The 21,460-nt window shown below is 39.8% G+C and overlaps 1 protein-coding gene across 14 annotated transcripts in view; it reads right to left on the bottom strand.

Annotated features, from left to right (window-relative positions):
* elna (elastin a) overlaps positions 1-21,460 on the bottom strand; it is a 48,612-nt gene that overhangs the window by 15,609 nt on the left and 11,543 nt on the right. For 11 of the 14 annotated variants that reach the window (XM_071495861.1, XM_071495869.1, XM_071495872.1 and 8 more), the window contains exons 4-23: positions 20,847-20,924; positions 20,311-20,337; positions 8,940-8,990; positions 8,643-8,714; positions 6,180-6,236; positions 5,701-5,775; positions 4,071-4,118; positions 3,888-3,950; positions 3,480-3,512; positions 3,296-3,370; positions 2,617-2,658; positions 2,445-2,531; positions 2,295-2,345; positions 2,035-2,160; positions 1,887-1,919; positions 1,482-1,673; positions 1,247-1,351; positions 977-1,081; positions 709-813; positions 294-404 (exon numbers count right to left, since the gene is read on the bottom strand). In XM_071495861.1, coding sequence (XP_071351962.1) covers positions 294-404; positions 709-813; positions 977-1,081; positions 1,247-1,351; positions 1,482-1,673; positions 1,887-1,919; positions 2,035-2,160; positions 2,295-2,345; positions 2,445-2,531; positions 2,617-2,658; positions 3,296-3,370; positions 3,480-3,512; positions 3,888-3,950; positions 4,071-4,118; positions 5,701-5,775; positions 6,180-6,236; positions 8,643-8,714; positions 8,940-8,990; positions 20,311-20,337; positions 20,847-20,924 — 1,536 coding nt within the window. The remainder of the gene's footprint in view (positions 1-293; positions 405-708; positions 814-976; positions 1,082-1,246; positions 1,352-1,481; positions 1,674-1,886; positions 1,920-2,034; positions 2,161-2,294; positions 2,346-2,444; positions 2,532-2,616; positions 2,659-3,295; positions 3,371-3,479; positions 3,513-3,887; positions 3,951-4,070; positions 4,119-5,700; positions 5,776-6,179; positions 6,237-8,642; positions 8,715-8,939; positions 8,991-20,310; positions 20,338-20,846; positions 20,925-21,460) is intronic. The other 3 variants (XM_071495867.1, XM_071495863.1, XM_071495876.1) reach the window with 3 other exon arrangements.

Raw genomic sequence — 21,460 nt, 5'->3', positions numbered from 1 at the left:
AGTATTCCACCAGATTGAATAAAAAAATATGAGGTGGCACCATGAAACCAGAAAATATAAAATCTATATTTCTGAGTTTTCTCTAAAAGCAGAATATGGGGCATGTGATCCACAGAGCTGTAGATCACATGTTGTCATATGTCATAAGTCATCTCGTTGTAGCAGAAACAAAACACACAATTCAATTTCAGTTGGACTTTTTATACTGTCCAAAACAACCTTTTGAGTAATCTATAGTTAAACAGGTAATTTGACAGGATTTTAATTGGAGTTTCCCCTAAAAATGACCATACCATATTTAGCAGCTTTGGCAGCAGGAGAGTATCCTCCTGGTCCTACTTGTCCTCCTGGTCCTACTTGTCCTGCTCCAAGTTGTCCTCCTATCCCTACTTGTCCTCCTATCCCTAGGAAGGAGATAGGAGAAAAAGTATACAACCAACACTTAGCTTTACATTACATTTACAGGAACTTATTTGGTTATTTATTTCAGTGCAGTAGGAAACCTTGGTGTGAGTATTAAGTATTACATCTATTTAATAAGTGCAGGAAACTGTATAAGGAAGTGCACCAAAAGTGCATGATAAGTACAGGACACACTCTGCATCTTCACATTGAGTATGTATTTTGTACTTTTGCAGATTTACTGTATGTACAAACTTGATAATGTATCATAAAGATGAGTTGGAAAAAGTGCATATAATACCATACCATATTTAGCAGCTTTGGCAGCAGGCGAGTATCCTACTTGTCCACCTGGTCCTACTTGTCCTCCTGTCCCTAGTTGACCTCCTGTCCCTAGTTGACCTCCTAACCCTGAGAGAGAGAGAGAAACCATAATTATAGCTAATACTTGCTCCACATTGGCTACGTATTTTGTACTTTTGTAGATGCAATGTATATAAACATTTTTAGAGCTCATAGCATAACATAATGAGTTGAAAAGCGTGCATATAATAATTCCATTTATATACCATACCATATTTAGCAGCTTTGGCAGCAGGCGAGTATCCTACTTGTCCGCCTGGTCCTACTTGTCCTCCTGTCCCTAGTTGACCTCCTGTCCCTAGTTGACCTCCTAACCCTGAGAGGGAGAGAAAAACCATAATTACAGCTAATACTTAATCCACATTGAGTACGTATTTTGTAGTTTTGCAGATGTACTGTATGTACAAATTTTGGAGCTCATAACATAACAAAAAAATGAGTTGAAAAGTGTGGATATGATATTTCAATTTATATTCCATACCATATTTAGCAGCTTTGGCAGCAGGAGAGTATCCTATTTGCCCGCCTGGTCCAACTTGTCCTCCTGGTCCCACTTGTCCTACTGTCCCTAGTTGACCCCCTATCCCTGAGAGGGAGAGAGAAACCATAAGCTGATACTTACTCCACATTGAGTATGTATTTGGTATTTTTGAAGATGTATATGTGAGTTAGAGGGAGAAAAAACTGCATATGTTAATTCCATTTGTGCACCATACCATATTTAGCAGCTTTGGCTGCTGGTGAATATCCACCAACCACTGGTAAACCTGGAACTCCTCCTGGTACTCCAATGGGTGCACCTCCTGGTACACCACCTGGTACGCCTCCTGGTACTCCTCCTGGTACCCCACCTGGTACCCCCCCTGGTACTCCTCCTGGTACCCCGCCTGGTACTCCTCCTGGTACTCCTGTCCAGGGAACACCAGTAAAAGAAACAGGTCAAGTGTGCAGTGGTTCTCTATGCAGAGGTTCTACTCAAGATAAGTAAATATTAAGATATGTTTTAGATATGTTTCATAAGTTTTACTTACATATTGAGTGCATAGATAATGTGAAAAATATGTGTGAGGACATAATTATAAATATGCTTCCATTATATGCAAAAACATGAAAGTTCTCACCATATTTAGCAGCCTTAGAGGCAGCTCCATATCCTGTGGTAAAATATTTAAAGATAGGTAATTTTATGACAACATTTTCACAAATGATAGTACTATAGACTTTTTTTGTTTTGTTTTTTATTTTTATGTTTTCTGCCAGATGTTATACCTCCTGGCACCTGTCCTGGGTACAGTCCACCAACACCACCAACACCCCCGACACCACCAACACCACCGACACCCCCGACACCCCCGACACCACCAACACCACCAACACCTCCAATGCCACCCAAACCTGGGGCAGAAAGCCCAGACGTTAGTCAGATACAAATACATTCAGTACTGATGTTACACAACACAGCTCAAGTTTTTTTTACAGGAAAATGAAGCAACAATAGGAAAGGATTGGTAATGAAGTAGGTAGATTACCATATTTGGCAGCTTTAGCCTGAGCAGGTGAGATGCCCCCAGGACCCACTCCTGCAGAAAGGAAAAATACATTAGGCATTTGTCTAATGTTTAGTCTTTTGTAGAGCTCTACTTCACATCAGCTAACAGCAGTTTTGCACAAACACACACCAGTTCCAACAGGATATCCAGGTATCGAACCAGGGCCACCTTTTCCTCCTGGCAGTCCAGCTCCACCAGTACCAAAGCCCCCATAACCTGAAACATTGTAATTTGACACATGAGTAGCCTCTGAATTTCAACTGATGCAACAGTTATACCAAATGCAGACAAATATTTGTACCATAGGGAAGTTTGCCACCTCCAGGTTTTGCTCCATAGCCACCTGAAGAGAAAAAAAAACCTCTTGATAAGATCATGAGACAGAATGCAACAACAATGTATTTTATAAAATAAATCCTGCTTTTCTGAATTACAATACAATACAATAAATCTTGTTTTTCTGTTTCTGTGAATTAACAAGATAAATCCTATTTTTCTTAATTATCGAGATAAAATAAATCCTGTTTTTCTGAATTCACGAGATAATTCCAGAGAGAATTATACAAGGACATATAAGGGGGGGTCAACTTTTTCTTGGGAAATATATTGTAATATTTCAAAGAATACTTAAGTAGACCTTTTTAAGGTAGTCCTTTTATTTAATGGTATTTTGAAGCACCTTGATGGACATGAGTGAGTTGGCAATCTTATTCTATTATAGCAAAGTTTAGTAGCCTTTTAGGGACCCCAAAGACAGACATCTCTCATTAGAATCAACCAGTGATAAACCCACCATACAAAATGTTAGGGTGGTACCCATAGAAGTGCCCACTGGTTATCAGGCCATAAGGTGAGTAAGACTGTCTATGTGCTGGAGAAAAAAAAACTACAACATTTGCAAAGTTCAAGTATCATCATCCCATATGAACACACCATGTGACCTTCAAGTGACACAGTTTCTGTATGGATTCAGATCTCACCTTGCACTTTGGGTGATTTGAGAGGGTATCCATGGAATACTCCTGGCTGCATCGGTCCACCATACCCACGGCCCCCTGTTTTGTAGGAAAAAAATGTAAATCTTGATCAGCTAATACTAGTAAATACTGACAAAAATACAAATATATTTGTTTGTAATAAAGCAATAATCATAGATAAAGTTACCTGGCACTTGACCTCCTTGTCCTCCACCTCCAACTGCATAAGAAAAATCACAACATCCAATCAGACACATGGATGAGAGATAATTGTTTGAATATCAATACTAGACAGAGGTACAGCAATGAAACAAACACAGCAAACTGAACACTGGCCTAGAAACTAAAAGGGACCTGTAACATTGTGCTACAGAAACCAGCAATGTTCTTTGACAACCATAACCACCACTTAGTCTATTTCTATTTCATGCATTTATTCATTTATCTTTTGTAATATAAATGTAATATATATATTTTCTATTAAAGTATATCATATATCGTGTATTATATTGTTTCTCCACTGCTATTTTCCCGATGTTGCATTCAATAATGATGACAGTAATTCAACACTGATGAGTAAAAAACTAAAACTTACTTGATTTTGGAGTCAGGCCAGTGCCTGTGGCCACCCCAGGTAGAACTCCACGTCCACCAAACCCTGAGGGGGTCATAAGAAACCAGAACCACATTAAATCCATTTATAGCACTTGTTCTCAACATTCACATGGTGAAACACTTGACAAATACTGCCTGAGTTTAACTGATGAAAGAGACAAACCTTTTCCTGGCACCAGTCCACCTTGGTAAAGTCCAGGCACACCCACACCTGCCACAGCCAATGAGAGAGAACAATACTGCACGTCTGCATCCAAAGTCAAATATATGTATCTGGCATGCATGAGCAGCAATAATCTAACAATAATAATTATAATAATTATTATTATTATAATTATTATTATTATAGCAACAACAACAATAATAAAACTTTATTTTTATACATAAAAAAGGCTCATAAGAGGATAAATGTTTTTAATAGTAAAGAATTTTAAAATCAATCCTAAAATAAACAAGCAGCCAATGTAGAGATGCTAAGACCTGGGAGATCAAATTTTCTTGACTGAGTTAGGAGCCAGGCTGCAGCATTCTGAACTAACTAGGCGGTGGATTGATTTCTGACTGAGAAAGGTATATAGGGAGTTACAGTAGTTGAGGAGGGAGGAAATAAAAACATAACTGAGTTTCAGATCTCTGGCTGAAATAAATAACTTAACCTTGGCCATATTTCTTAAATTTTACAAACACACCTGCACTACTTTCTTTGTCTGGGGTTCAAAACATAAATCCTGATCAAAAACTACTTTAACATTTTTGTCTGAGAACTTAATGTAATTTGTTAGTTCACCTAGGTTTTCTATGATTTGTGTTCCTTTTGTGAGTGGACCAAGCATGATGACCTCAGATTTAGTGTGATTTAATTGTAAAACAAATTATTTGACATCCAGTAATTTATTTCAGACAGGTGTGGAGGATTGTTGTATCACAACACTGCCATACTGAAGCCTGACAGGATACAGCTATGCAAGGAAGTTGGTTACTTATTGGTTTATTCATTGTCTGTAATCTTTCTTTGTTGATGCAACTATGTATTTGCTCCTGCAGAAGTGTTGCTGTGTTTGGCTTCAACTCTAGAAATGAGAGCGATTATATATGTTGATGCATCACCTGCATCTGGCTTCATTTTAGCAGAAAAAAAGACAGTAGTCACATTTAAAGCTATTAGCCTAATTTTGTATGAGCTATATTAAAGTACCAGAGCCCACAAGTATTTTAAGAATTAATCCACTGTTTATGTTATATATTAAGGTACTGAAGAGAGATCATAGTGTTGAATGCTGGATATTAAAATTGTACTGGCACAGAGAACTTAATGTTTTGAAAATTTATAACAAGAACAATTCTGTATCTCACAATATTCACTTTTCCCAGGTTAATACTATAAATGTGATGCATATTTTTTGATTAAAATTTTGTATTTTTACTTGTCTGTCTCTCTTTTGTTCTATTTCTCCTTGCTGTGTAAAGCACGTTGCATCAAGTGTTGAAAGTGTAATATATGTAAAGTTGTGTTTATTTTAGCTGCAGTATTTATGTTTGAAAATCTGAGTATACTGATATAGATATAGATGAAGCTGATTTAAACAAAAGTGTCATAATCTCACATGAAGAGTTTAAAAATGAAACCCAGATTTTGTAAAACATCCGAATTTTACAAATAATTATCTTTTGTTTTTTGCTGTGGCACTGAACACCTGCCACATGCAATGGAAAATGGATTTGATATGGTTCTGCTGCCTTGTCCTATCCTGTCTGACTTTAGCTTCATGAGTTTATTGTTGAGTCTACAAAACCTGGCACTTTAGCAGCTTTCTTTCCTGCGCCACCGCCAGCCCCTCCTGGAAGGCCTGTCTGAGGAATAACAGGTACTGAAAGAAAAAACATAAAACGTTACTTGGCTCATCGAGGGAGTATGACAAATATACACTGTGAAAAGCATTCACACGTCTTTCATGTCCTAGTGCTGAGTCCAAACAACTGTAACTGTGATTTCTGCCTCCCAAGGACACTGTTAACAGCTCTCTTTAAAATAGTTACTTTATTACATTAGAAAAGTGCTATGTTTGGAACCTAAATTGTCTCCTTGTCAGAGAAATCAATTCCACTGTACCTGATGAAGAGCCAATTTGGGCTCAAAATATTGTACTTGGGAAGCAGAAATCACAGAATGACAAAAGTAAACACAAGCTGTGGCTAACACAAGTTTAACGTCTGTTTTTTAAAAAGCAGTGAAAAAATAAATAGAATAAGAAAATGGGTTAAATTGACTTGCCTCCAGCTCCTGTAGCTCCAGGACCTCCTCCTGTCCCAAGCACGGTTCCTCCAGCCCCTATTCATACACAAAGAGTGCAGACATAAAATACAAATATACAATTTCAGGTTTGATGTTCATATAGCTCACAATTAGTTACACCCCAATGAAAACCTTGCGACATGACTATAGTCAATCTATAGTTGTACATCCCATGACCACTAGAGGGCCCTGTGATACTGAGAAGAAGTAATGAGCAGGTATGTGGCTAGTGCCAGCTGCACCTCCTCAGCAAGGAGCTAGGTCCTTCGACTGACCATAGGTATTGAGAGTAGCTAATCTGGCCCTACTAGTCTGTCATCACCGCATGATCAAAAGCAACATGGCTGATGTTTAATCTAATCAAGAGAGGCAGCCAGCATGCATGGCATTTGCCTTGCCTCATCAAATGCCTCATTTCTTTGGCTATCCCCTCATGGAGGAAATGAGCTGTCAGCTTCACTTGTAAGGGAACTTGGCAGCAGAATAAAACACATTCATTTATTTGTTTAAACTCTTTTTTTTCTTCATTTTTTTAAATCTTAAATTCCCCATACTTTGCTGGACAGACATTGCGCACTGCCTGTAAGTATGTGGCCTAGGAGATTTGGTGAGTAAAAGTTTGGCAAGGGGACGCTTTGTTTTATCTGTGCTCTTTCAGAGGAACGGGTTGTTATTTTGAGTGTCATGAAAAGAGTACAGACTGATTCTAGGGACTGAAGTTTCGTCATTGCCAACCAATATTTAAGAGTAGGCTCTTTGCCATAGTACAGTCCTGGCCATGAGTGGACCCTCCTGAGTCTATGCTTAATCAGCCTGTCTAATTTAAAGAAAATCCTGTGCACATACAGAGCACAGAGCTTAAGGTCATGCCTGGGCTCTGCTGAAGTTCAAACTGTCCATGGTTTTCAGGTACATGATAAAAATGTACATGTGTTTGCCAAACAGTGTTTTTCATGTTGAGTTACTATTAATGAGAAACATTCATTTTGGCTTTCTCACAACATGCAGGCATGCCAATCTTTCAAAGTTCTGAAAGGCTTCGTGTCAGTATTCAGTACAGTTCAAGACTGTACAGTAGTCTGTCATCAGGCCAAGAAACAGATGGCCTCCTTCACCTGTGGAACAACCAGAACTTCAGCAATATTCATTATTATGAGAGATTTGGGGAATAACCATAAAGGAGGCTCATCACAATAAATTCGTCTTTTTCGTTGTTTTTGTTGTTTCAGCACCTTTTTAATGACACAACAGCAACTGATTTTAGTGTGGTGCAATGCTTGCTTGCAAGCTGACTATTTGTTCAGCTGATACTCATGATTATTTTCTAAACCAGACAGGACGATTACCACTATAGCCCGTGTGAAAATACAGTGAAAGGAGATTTATCTAAATGGTACACCATGGGCATTCCAACTCTAGATGAAACTTTTACCACAAGCTTTAATGTAAATATGAGAGCCAAACTTAGGAATCTTGAATTTGAGGCATTTTTAAAAAAAGGTTGAAACTGATCACTCCAGCAATCAAAACAAACAACTCAAAACAAGCAAGTGGAACATAATCAGTGTCTAGTGCCAGCAGCTGATATTCCATCATCATGTTTGATGACCCCCAGTTTCCATCACAGTCAGTGAACCTTCAGCACTGTTTAGAAATCACAGAAAAGCACTCCACTGCCTGTGATCTCTTCACTTGTGTTTGTGTCCAATAGAAGAATCCATAAACAAAAGATGTCAGGATACAGTAATAAGAGATACACCAACAACAAATGTTCTATTGTGTTCTAGTGTAACTGATTTCTTCAGAATCATGGTTCCTGACATATTACAAATTATATGATCAGCTAGAGTGACATCTTTCTGGTTTTTATTGTGTAAATATACTCCAAGCAGCAAAGAACTTAAGAGAGGTCCATTCAACCAGAGGTATTAGGTACACCAGGGGCCTGCTATGGAGTACCTCTTTGTAAAAATCACCCTGTGTATTACAGTTAGGTGGCTGAAACTTGATCCTCCATCATACAACATTTAGATCCATAAAGTATAGGGCCTGTATGAGATAGAGCAAAAGGAGCAAAAAAAGTCTACAAAGAGGTGGAGTCTTGTAATGGCCTTATAAATGACATAAAGTTATTTATTCTATGTCACTCTTTAACACTATTTATATGTCATCCATTCATGTACTATTGCTTTATTTATTTTTTTTTTTATTCTCTCCCCTTCTTTTAAGGGTTTCTGTACTATTACTTTATTCTCTGATTTGTTTTGTAATAAATATCTTAATGTACCTAAAACCACACAAATATCAAGGCAGCTGGAATCTGGTTAAAGAAAAACTGATATGTCAAATGTGAAATTGTTTTTAAATTGTACTTCACTCTATGAGATGCTGAAGTTAAAATAAAATATAATTAAAAAAAACAAAATAAAACAGAAGGTATACCTCTTTTGGCAGCCTTCTGTCCAGCTCCTGGGAAAAAGCCCCCGGTGCCTCCACCATATCCACCGAAACCACCTAAATGATGTATATAAAGAGGCAAAGGTGAGGGATGTTCTGTCTTAAAGTGTAGTGCAAACTTTAGAAAGACAATTTAGACCTTTGTTATGAAGCCTTATGAGAATGGTTTAAAATGTATGTTATTATACTAAGAAAATAATTTTCAAACCTGGTGTTAAATGTTACACTTATGCTTGGACACCCAACAAATTCCAATTTCAGTTCTAGACTATAAATACTCACCTCCTCCAAGGCCACCACCTCCAAGTCCACCGACTCCTAAACTGCCATAACCTGGATGGGAAAGAAAATGACAGAGGGGCAGTAGTGTTCAGAGAAAGAAATAAAATACAGATGGAACACTGAACGTCAAAGCAAAGACACGCAACCTTCTTTTCACTTTATTATAACTGTGGCTATAATGAGTTACTAGTTAATTATTCTGCAGTAATTACCCGTAACCCTTCAATAAAAACAACCCATCACTCAATCTATCATCAAAACATTTTTCAGGACCTGCAAGTACTAAAACTCTAGATCTTAAAACAGTCAAGCACATGAAATAAGACAAAATCATGTGCGCTTAATTAAATGTGATTGAAAACAGACACATTTATGTTTCTAGAGCCAAGGACTGCACCTTAGGCACAGGGGAAAGAGCTGACCCCCACTGAGTAAGAAACATGATAGACATAACATGGTTGTCCTCTGCTTATGCTGTATTCTAAACACTGGAGGTAGCAGTGTGTTCTTTGTGAGACAAAAAGCCCAAAACTAATCCAGTGGGCGGCAAAAACTTTTGGCTTGACTTGATGTATGATAAAGTTATATCCCAGCTTGGGTCTCTGCTTGTTGACAAGACCAAAAATGTGAGAACAAGAAAGGGAAATGGAAAAAGTGTGGAGAGGACATGGAATACAGCGCTCACCACCTGAAAATGGATTTGGAAAGACTGGAAGACCCTTAAAATCAGGAGCCCAGTGAACAGCTAATGTTGAGGATAACATTTAGGGAATGTTGAACTATATTATGCCATTATTATGTTATGTTATCTCTGCCATCTTGAAACATGTATATTTACAAGTGCCATTGGAAGTGCCATTACAAGAGCCAATCTGAAGGATTGCTTTGCTCGTGTTAAGTGGCTCGAGTTAACAAAGCAAATAAGCAGTGGAAACCAACTGCTACTTTCCTACAGGAGTCAAGAATGAAGTGGATGTCATGACAGGATGTCAAAAATTAAAAAATGCTATTCAAAAAGGTAATTGAATCTATCAGGAAAACTCTACTTAACTTTATTTACCTTTAATTTGTCAGACATGAAGGACTTTTCAATGCAGTATATGAAGAAAGTTAAAAGGTGAGTGAAGGTGTGATATTCAAATCTAGATTCATTAAGCTGAACACAAGTACTTCCAGATTACTACTAAAGTGATAAATGCCTATTTTCAACAACTAACGTATGGGACTCCATATTATTATAACTTGTTGGTCACATGATTCTCAGAGTTGTACTTCTTAGACTTGTCTTAAAAAAAGCTGTGAGTTGAACAAGTTCCCCAATCAGAGACAAAAATGCTGGAGTAATGAGTGTTTTTGAAACAAGGAGAAATTTGAATGCAGCCAACAAACTCGTCCACCAAGGAACTTGTTTTCATCAACACTTGTAAGCCAAAAAAATCTGGGGTGAGAACAACTCAGCATGGGAAACAAGCTGAACATGGGAGAGAGAGACAGAGACACATGAGACTGGAAGGTGAGAGCATGGAGTCAACCCAGCAATCTGCAGAGTGCAGGTAATGATAGTGATGTGGAGGAGGAATGTGCTGGTAGAGACAGAGAGAAAGATGGAAGTGTGGAGTTTCATGACCTAGTCAAAACAAATGTGGGCACTAGCCTTGCCAAGGGCTTGGCAAACAGACCGAGCATGCAACGCGAGCCTAGACGCTAAGCTAAGCGTCCTTGTGATAATCCATCACCTTCAAAGTTTTCAGCCTGATTCCCCTCGATTGCTTAACCATCCCCAGACACACCTTGAAGTAATAATAACAGTAATCAATTCTTATATAAATCAGACTGATCTAAAGCGTTCTCTTTTCCAATGTCTCTTGCGCTGACACAAGGAATTTGTATCGTTTGTCTCAGTTTTATCAGTGAGCTCCACATACCGTAAAAATGTTAAGGAATTGACAGAAAACTGACACAAAACAAATGAGTTACAAGATATATGGAATACTGCAGATGCCTAAAACCCTTGAAATGACTTAGTCTGGCTTGAAATGTTCCTTTAAAACTGTACTGTCTGGTCTTGCCTCCAGATCACAGAATGTCTCGTCGGCCAGTCTGACGTGTATGTGATTGTCTGTGTGAGTGTTGGAAATATATAGCACAGTATGTGCAACAGAGAGATTATGTATGTCAATGGAAGAGAAACGCGAAGAGAGAGTGAAGACAACCAGAACTGTGGAGACTTTTAGCTTATTCATCTGTCATCTGGCCCACCTGTGCTCACATGTGCATGACCCAACCTGGCCCTGGCCAGAGTCAACCAGCACCTGCCACGTTGAGCTCAGCTCTCTGATTTGAGATCAGGAGACAAGATGCAGACACGCAGAAGTCAGCCTGAGAGTGTGTGTGTGTGTGTGTGTGTGTGTGACCATGAGTGCAGGCCTTGGGCAGACATGAGGTTTAGACAAGGAAGAAAGGAAAAGAAACTTTATTTTCTGTGGTTATGACATCACTAGACACTGGGAAAATAAAATGCTCTCAAGTGAAAAAAAATACTAGCCTGGAGGTTGTGTATTTTTCAGGGTCGGCGTGAGAGGACACGCTAACAAAATCTGGACCTTTGTCGGTTTGGCGCCCAACCACTGATTGTATTTTTGGGAGGTGGAGAGTACAGTTTTTGTTCAAAAGCTCTCTGTTTAGCCATATTTACACCATCCTGTTAGCTCAAACAAGCATGCTTTTGTTGGACTATCATCATTACAGCACGTCAGCTCACACAAATAGACCTGTCTTAGCTCACGCATTATTGGAAGTCTACACCAATGTTGTTTGTTGTCATGAACCACACACATGGAAAGTCTGCATGATGACCCTGATATCAAATCATTGCTTTTCTTTGGTGCCGCTCCCAGTATTTAGTTGATTGCTGACAAGCTGAAGGATTTCTGTACACTAATGTAGTGGCTAATTTTTCTCTGTGACCCTCAAGGCATAATGGGAAGCCCGAGAGACCACTTGAAACGCCAGCTGCCTTTGGACCTTGGACAAAGGAACCCTACAAAAGGTCAATACTCTGAATACAAGATGGAAGGGACAGAAACCCAATACTACACAGGAGGGAGAACTGGGGGCCAAGGAAATTGGAAGGTAAGTGATGCAGTAAGGCAATGCATCATAGTTTCCTCCATTTAGATTTTTAAAAAAAGTGTGACAGAAACATGGTTTACTAGCCAGTTTCCATTCAGAAAAGACCACTGGCTTTCACAACTGTGCTGGGACAAGTGCACCAGCAGGTTGTTGAGGTGAAATTTGGGATGGTGTGGCAAAGAATAATTGAGCATCACCCAATGGTGGTGATTCATATGTGGTGGCTGGTTTAAGAATGATCTCAGCGAGGGTACACAAGTGAATGCAAGTCTAGACCTTCTCTGACAAAGAAGAGTCTTGTTTTCAGTGGAATCGAAATGTGATGAGGGAAAGGCTGCCATATTCACTGCCTCCTGCTGCACCATGTCATGTGCCTTAGTATTTAAAATGAAGACTGACACTGGGATATAACAGGCCAGACAGGATTGCTAGTTCTCTCAGTCACCAGTCATGTTCTCAAACTCAGGTCCAGTACAATTGATGGATATGAGCCAGTGTGAACAGAAATATCTGGTTTCAATCTCACCACTGAAATGTCTTGCTCATTCTCCATTGGGGTTAGGTAAGGTAATCCTCTGTTTCTGAACCAGAGGAATACAAGAGACATTAATCAAAACATTGTTTTCGGCTCTCAGTCTCTTTCTCTTGCCCTCGTTCTCCCTGATTTTTCATTCTTTTCTCTTTGCTCTTTCTTCTCCAAACACTGTCTACAGGGTTGCGTTGACCAGACATGAGGTGTTAATGGCAGCAACCAGAGGAAGCCAAACGTGAGAAGTGAAAGATGGATTTGCTTGCTCATTTCCATCTCCTCCTTATTACTCCCCCTCTCCCCTTCTGTCTACTTTGTGAACCAGCTGGGCCTGGTGAAGGGTTTAATTTAAGAGAGCAAAGAATTCCATGGCAGGGGTCCACTGTAACTGACGGCAGAAGCTCGGAAAGCAGACTTCGGAGCTGGAGCTCTGGAATGTCCAGGAAATTTTTTGCAACTTGTTTCTCATCATATTCTTTGTTTTAGCACATATTGAATTGGGCAAGCAGTCAAAGAAGAAATGTTTGTTTACTGAAAAGCCAGGGGAGAATATAACAATTCGCGTGTCTCTTTAATAGCGTTGACTAACATGGAAACCAGAGTCAATGTGTAAAAAGGGTCACAGAAGAGTGATAAATTATGAGTCTTGTTTTCACCTAAACAGTGGATTTGTTGTAAAACCATCAAAAACCACAAACATACCAAGAGTAAAGGCTAATTGCAAGAAGCACAGAGGCGTGCTGTGGAAATACAAATGCTGCAATTTTCTTTAATGTGATGGAAAAATCTTGATGATAACTTCATCCTCAAAGGCTCTCTGGAGGCCTCCAGAGAATCATCATTTCACTGTGATTGACAGGCAGAAACTGTTCTTCGGCTATGGTCCCATATAAATTTTCACTTTGAAAGCTAAGCCCATCATTATGTCCTTCACTGTCATGACACCAGATTTTTATCAGTATCAAATTATCACACTGTTCCACTTCCAAGTTGGTGGATAGATTGCATTCTTACGAGGTGACGCAGGACAAGCTGGAAGAAAGCATAATGATGTGAGGTGCTGTAGTGATTCCAGATCGCGTGAGACAAGTGGACACACCGAAGCTCCCCTCGCTTCCTCTCCCCCTCCCTCTCCTGTGACCTCTCCTGCTCCTTGTCACTTACAGGTTCTCTGTACTGTCAGTCACAGGCACCGAGCTGTGAGAAGCAGGATTGGTCACATGTTGGACTAATTAAGTCACACCACTACACACAAGTTCTCTCCCTTGCTGGCTGGTGTGAGCCAGCCGACTTTGGCGGCAAGCCTTTTATTGTTTTCGCTTTTCCTTTTCCATGGAGTCATTGACACTATCAATGAGAGGTCCCAAAGCCTCAGCCTCCCACTTTGCCAAATGACCCCAAGTGCAAAACTGTCAGAGCTCTGACATACAAACAGGGAAAAGGTCTAAGGTTGCCTCATTCTCCAGCATCTTTGTTTTTTGGGCCAGTGTCCAGGTCAAAATCAGTGTCATAAAACTGGACTTCCAAACTGCTACATTACTGTAGTTAATCATTTTTGGTATGGGTGGTAATTTTTTACTTTTATAGAGTTCAAGTTTCATCATACTAAAAAGAGAGTGTGCCCTGTTTCGCTATGTGGTAAGCACTTATACTGATGAAGCAACTTTGCCTGTCTTAGAAGGATCTCACCAACCCACGCACCTGGGTGTCAGAACACACACATTATTTCTGAGGCGTTCTTACAAATGGCTCCAAATTGACAGCAACTGTAAAAGTCACCATTACACATTCTGTGGTTTACGAGCACCGCCACTGTGCCAAACCAGGCTGCCTTGCCCTGTGACGTCTGTGGCTAAGTCCTTGTGAGTACAGGCTTGCAGGCTAGTGTAAGGCTTACTTCAAATACATCTGTGCGTAGACCATTACTGCTGTCCCTCAGTTCAAACTGTGCTTATTTGTACACCATGCATTACACCATATCCACTGAGTTTGTGATGTCATTGTCTATGCTACAAGTCAGACAGAGCAGAACATGCTATGCTATAAGCTTTCAAGTTGAACAAACATTTCTCACTTTTGCTTGTTTCTGTGAGAGTTGAGAGTCTTTGCAATTCTACTTTTTATCCACTTCTAAAGGAATGTCACAGTTGCTCTGCCAACACTGAGCCCCTGAATATGTCTGAAGAGTATCCCTAACCCGGAGCTCATACCATTGCCCATTTTAGCTTGGCACATTCACTTGAAGCATGTGAATAAAGGCATGCAGACAAGGCAGAAACACACTGCAAAGCATTGGAGTATACAGCAGGACACAGAGTACATCTGCACTTAAAGCAACAGTTTTGTAAAACTGTTCATTTGTGATCAATATGTTCCACGTCAAGAGAAGTTCAGTTCTGAAAATTACATATAGGGTGAGACAACCTGTCAACGAACGCAGTCTGTGGCCATGGTATGTAAAGTTGGCCAAGTGTGTTTCCTCTCCCAGATGGTCCACATATGCATCTAACTGCTATTCCACTGAATACTTTTCTGACAACTCAGGGTTGGGAAAAGAGACAAGTGTTCGACAGGTTGGCTCATATCAAAACATGCAAATTGAAACACTGACGATTCATTGAGTCGGCCTCAAAAGCATTTTCCAAGTTCCTCTGGCATTATAAAGGCTGTGATCATTGTGAAGCATATGGGATGCTCTACAACAGAAAACAATTCGGAGAGATAAATTGCGTCACTGACAGTTGAAAAGCCGTTTATTAAATTGTACATTACATGTATGCAGAAGTATTGCTACATGGGCTAACACATCAGGATACCTACAAGGGCCAAAGCTGAGGTCGTTTGAAAACCATTCATCTCCACACATAATTTAGTCCAGCACTGGGATGTGATGAGTTCTGAGAAATCCTTTCTTAATGCAGTCATCATCAACCATGTCTCTAACATTGGCATGTATATACTGTAAGTATGTGCCCTCTCCCCCTTTGTGTTATACATTTTCATCAGCTACAGCTACACTCACCCAATGTGGAACGCATACTGTGCAATCAACTTGCAAATCTGCTTTAAATGGAAACCTGAACTTATTTCCGAAAACATCACTGTAATTGCTTAATCAGCTGCAAATACATAAATAAGGTCCTCTGATCTAACTGACATAAGTCCACTTCTAACAATGACTGCAACAAGGCTGTTCAACCCCTGATCTGTCTTCACGGACTCTTAGGGAAATAAGAGCAAGGAATTTCTCCACTGCTATATAAACAACACTTTGACTGTGCTGCCAGATGGACAAGGATAGTGGTCCATGCTCCAGACCTGCTGGCAAACAGAGCAGGGGAGAGGTTGTGAGTGTGCCAAGGGATGGCTCAACTAACACAGTGAACATGGAAAAAAACTACATTGGTGGTAACATGCTCACTGGTGAAAGGCTGCAGAGCTGTTACTGAGTCATAGTGAAAGTATTGTTTCGAAGTAGGGGAAAATACCACACTTAGAAAGTGTAATGTGTGCCATGCGTGAGTGATTAGATACCAATAAAAACTAATAAAGCCCTTATCTTATCTTGCTTTACTACTGATATAAATTTCATTCTCGAGATGAATTAGTGAGATTACTGCAGACACTAACAACAACATCTGGTGAAATCATACAAGAAAAATTGTTTGGGAAGCAACAGGCATTTCCAATGTGAACAAATAAGCTGTGTTGGCTGCGTGTATATTGGGTGGGCTGAGTCGAATGTGGGGCCAGTGTGGGTCTGATATAAAAAAGTTTCCTCTGCAGACAGCTCGGGTTCCAAGATACTGAAAGCTTGGCATAGTGACTTGGTGTAGGACAGATGGAGGCGAGAAAGAGGAAAGATAGGTGTGTAAGAATAGTGGATGAGCTGAACAAGCAGCTCTTAATTTATGGTGTGTATCTGTGTGCTGGAAGGGAGGCTGTATGTCCCAAAACCAATGTTAGGATACATATCAAGTATTTATATATGCTGACATTCATGCACATTCACATGCAGATGCTTCCAGTCTCTGACAGCTCAGAGGACAGGTCTGAGCTCCAGTAATGAAAAACATATGTGCTCCTGGAGACTGAACCTCCTCCAAGCTCATCTTCTTTTGGCTAAACACTTTCATCCTCACCTCAATCTATCAGTCTCCTCTCTTTCAGCAAGTTCTGTAAGCATGTGTGTTGCATGAATAAATGTGCATATGATGTTTTGTGTGTTTGTGTATGTGTTGTTGAATGATGGAGTAGGCATATGACATATGACAGTGTACACGGTATGTTTGCATGAGTTATCGGCCCTTTCCATCCTCCTTGCTTCACGCCGTCTCTTCTCTGTCCTCCCCATGTCTATTCTATCTTTCCACTTCTCTGCCTTTCCCCTTCTCTCTTGTTGCGAACCAGACAAGTACACATAGTGCTTCTTCAAACAATGACCCTGATATGAACCAGAGGGTTTGAAAATGAACTGAAAGAATCAGGTGTATAGATGACCCATGCAAGAAGATACACACAATATTCAAAAGTATTACTATAAACTGTATTAGTTTATAGTTTAAAATGGGTGGGTGGATGTTATCTGCATATGAGCAATACTTTTAGCAACGGCCTTAAAGTGAGTACCATCAAAATAGAGTTAATTGTTGGTCACAGGCTGTGAAAACTCAAACCCACCCACATCTTACTGCAGGTTGGCCTGCTGTTCCAGAAATCAGGATCAGGATCCAACATTTTCAGAATACCATTAAAAAGCAACTCACAAAGACATGTTGCTGCATTAAACACTGTAATCCATCATCTTAAATTATATGTGTATTGCAGTTTGTCCAAGCATGATTTTATCTTGCATCTAATTGTTGGGACCACTTTCACTACTTTATTTCATTACTTCAAATTGATGTGTTTATTCAGTGGCAATGAAGAGCCAAAATAAAGGTGAGGTAGGAAGTGTGGACTATATACACTCAGCTACCAGTTTATTTGACACACTTGTGTAAAACTAATGCAGTCTAAGACAGCAGCCCTGCAATAAATCCTACCTTCATGTAGTTTGTGGTGCTGTTGAGCTATTTTGCAATATAATGTTAGGATGAGTTGTAGGCTCATATTAACAGACTCAGTATCAATTTTCTTCAGCCTTTTTGAACTACTGTTGGACCAACAGAGTGCCCACACCTTTCTGCCTTTGTCTTTTTCAGAGAAGCTGACTACCTTCAGATTTATTTACTTTTGGACCAACCACAAAACAACCAAACTAGTGCACAAATATCTATGACAAACACTGTTTGGCCTCACTGCTCTTAGAACCAATGCTTGAGCTAGTCGGTAATGCCAACTCAAAGGCAACCCCTAACAACCCACTGCCAGGCAGCCATCAATTTCTTTCCTTTAGTCATTGCTATTTTCTTTTGCCCACCTCTGACATATTTTATGAGCACAGACACTAATAAAGAGTGCCAATCATGTTTCTTAGACTGTATATAGTCGTGTAGACCCTCACTGATAATGGGGATGGACAAAATATAAGAAACACAATGGTGACTGTAGTAGAGATTCTGACTGTTCATATATTTTTTCATTGCTCCAAGATGAATAAAGTGGTGTGTGACACTGCTATCAGTTTTCAGACAGCATGTTGTCTTCAATTTGTATTGCTCAGATAGTTGAATGGCAAGATAAGCATGGACACATACTGTAAGACATCCCACCCAGACACATCCTTTCTCAGCCTACACCAGACTGTTGTAACGGTACTATAAAACTACACCAAAAGCAAAATCAATAACCTCTATGTTTTTTGTTAACTCCCTTCACTCTGCCTGAAAGTGACAAGAGGTTAGCCTTCGAAAGCCAATTTCTGGGAATCACACAATGAGGATTGAATCCACCTTTGCTTGAGGGAACACAGGAAAGGAGACAACGTCCAACAGCTGTTCAAAGGGAGAAAGTCCCTCTTTCCAGCTTTCAGTGTATTGTCAAACCTGGATGCTGACAGGCTTCACAATTAGTGTAAAATTTACAAGGTCTTGCATGAGCTACGCTGCAATTCACTTCAGTCACGCTACTCACATAGCCAGCTGCTGTTCTCCATTACTGGCCAGGCAAGGTGTGTATCTGGGGAATGCAATGTCACTGCTTGGCTTCAACATAAGAATGAACATAGGACTGCAGCTCTTTTCATGCTTGTGTGAGTAGTTTACCTTTGTTTGCATTTGTGTCTCTTTAGCAACAGAATCCTGCTTTATATATGAATGCTTAATAAAATACGATCAATGATTTGTCACGTACTGGTAGCAAATAATTTCTTCTTCTGTGTTTTCTATGGCACTACTCTAACATTGGCAAGTTGATGCAGATGGATTAAACCTAACATTGTGAGAGGCTTACCTGCTGGTGAAGTGTGTATGTACATTTGTGTTGCAAATCTCACTTGTAAGGTATGTAGAAAGGTCTCATAACCAAATTCAGGTCACTTCAGGTTGTTTATAAAATCTGTTAAACCTTAGCCAACCCCCGGCTGTTCACTCTGTGTTAAAGTTTTTTTTTGTTTGTTTTTACACACAACAGAGACTAGTATGGAATGTGGAAAGGTGCACCCAGACCTAAAACAAAAAAAACACCATCGGTTGCTTCCCTTTTGCTCAATAACGTAATTTCTGCCATGTACCCCTGTTGAGGGAGAGGGAAAACTTCAATGCATACAAAAGATGTGGGATTATTTCCCAAGTAATACTCTGCTAATTCCAGCCAAAATCAACTTCCAGCATATACTGGATATTAGGTCATTTTCACACCATGGCTCTCCAGCAACTCTTGTTTGAGGGCGGGGGTGTGGCCGTCCAGAGGGACCCTTCTGTAACAGGCTCCATGAGTTATCAGGGCTATAAGACCTGATTCCTTATCTTTCTAAACACATAGAAATAAGATGAGATTGTATCAGCAGTGCTTACGGAAATTAAATGATGGCTAAACACTGCTAAAGCACCAATACAGTGCAGACTGAAATACAGCAAAGGAAAATATTTACTGTACGGTATCGGAGAGACGGGCTGTGGTAAATCTCAACACGGAGGTTTCCAGATATTGTAAGGGTCTAACATTGCAATAACATTAATCAGTTCTCTGGCTCCATTGTTTGGCTGGCGTTGATGGCCGTTTGCACTCTGCCAATCATCACTCCTTAAGGTGTAGGAGTGGTGGAATATATGTATGGTCCCACCTAGACAGGACGCCCTAAACAGCTGCAGAACCAGTGTGAACCAACACTGATGAAAACACAGGGGTGATAAGAAAAACTGGTGACAACCAATCAAAAGACTGTTTCTCTTTCCCCCTTGCTCTGTGTCTGTGCAGGTCTCCCTATTCTGCTGGTGTGTGGGCGTTATGCAGTCTATTAATTAACCTACTTTATCCACCCATAACAATATACACAGTTTCCTTCCTTTCAAGGCACTTCAACATTATATGTAATGCAGAGGAATTTTCCATATTGTAAACAAAAGTGTCTGTTTGCTTCTGTTACAGTAGTGCTATGCAGCATTACTCTATTTTGTAAACTGAGCAAGAACATACTACATCTTCAAAATATTTCATAAAACTGTTAATTGCTAATTTTTTGCACAAGGAAATTTAAAACCTTCAGATTCAATTGCTTTACACCAATTTGAACAAAATGTAATAACATACGTAAATGTTCCAACTTACCTGGTTTAGGAGCCTTTCCACCTTGTCCTGTTGGGTGAAAACAACAAAAAGTAAAAAAACGTATCAAAATAAAAATCTCATCTATGAGCATGTGTTACAGCTTTTACACAATTTTCAACTTCTCAAAGATTGTGAATTAAACTTCTACAATCTTTTTTAACATAACTCTTTTTGCATTTTCACCTTTAGTGGACAGTTGATAGTGAAGCTGAGACAGGGCACACAGGGAAGAGAGGTGATTATGACATTCACCAGTCTCCAGACAGAACTGAACCATGGACATTGTGGTTTTGTGGCATGCAGTGGAACAGTTCATCTACCAGGGTGCTCCAACAGCTGCAAATGTTTGTCAAATGTTTGTCTTTTTTATTTAAGAGACTTTTTGTGCCTGTTTTTGATCAATTACATTAAGATGCTGAAAAAAAGCAGCCTGAATACGGAAAATGAAAACAGCTACTCAAGGCAGCTGTTTGCTGTTTGGCTTTATTAAAAGAAACAACAAAAAAATGTTTTCTTGTTTTTTTTAATCTTCATACCTGCAATGCCCAAGCCCCCAGGTCCAACACCTCCTGGCACCAAACCACCTGGGCCCACACCTCCTCCATAACCTCCTACTGTCAGGGATAAACAGAGACATTTATGATTGTGATCAATACAGCCATCATCATTATTGGTCTCAACATTTATCAACATCATCTGCTAACAGTGTTTATGTCATATCATGTCCTTATCGACATTATGCACTGTTACGCTCATGACAGAGGTTGTATGAAAGAAATGGTAGTAGGCCTCACAAATCCAAGCCTCAAACCTTATAATTAATGCCTTCCATTAAAACTGGCTGGCCCTAAACACATTGTTTATTGCCACAGTAATACCCCTAGAGTTTAATTATTCTGAGCTTGTGGGGGTGTGAGACAAGGAAGTCTCACCACACATTTCCCCCAGATCTGACCAAATCAAAGCTGAGTGTTGACAGGGAATTTGTCTTCAGAACACTGGCCTCTTTACTTACACACATCAAACTAACACTTTCAACTCCCGATTCAAGTCTCAAGTTCACAAGTCTCATCACATTAGTTCTCCCTGCAGTCATGGCTTTAGTACTCCTAGCTAAAAAAAAGGCACACTGGGTAAAACTTGTTCATCA

This window comes from Trachinotus anak, unplaced genomic scaffold, assembly GCF_046630095.1.
Source record: "Trachinotus anak isolate AG129_WGS33_773 ecotype Australia unplaced genomic scaffold, CSIRO_AGI_Tana_v1 ptg000014l, whole genome shotgun sequence".
NCBI lineage: Eukaryota > Metazoa > Chordata > Actinopteri > Carangiformes > Carangidae > Trachinotus > Trachinotus anak.
This window is presented reverse-complemented; position numbering and strand designations above follow the sequence as displayed.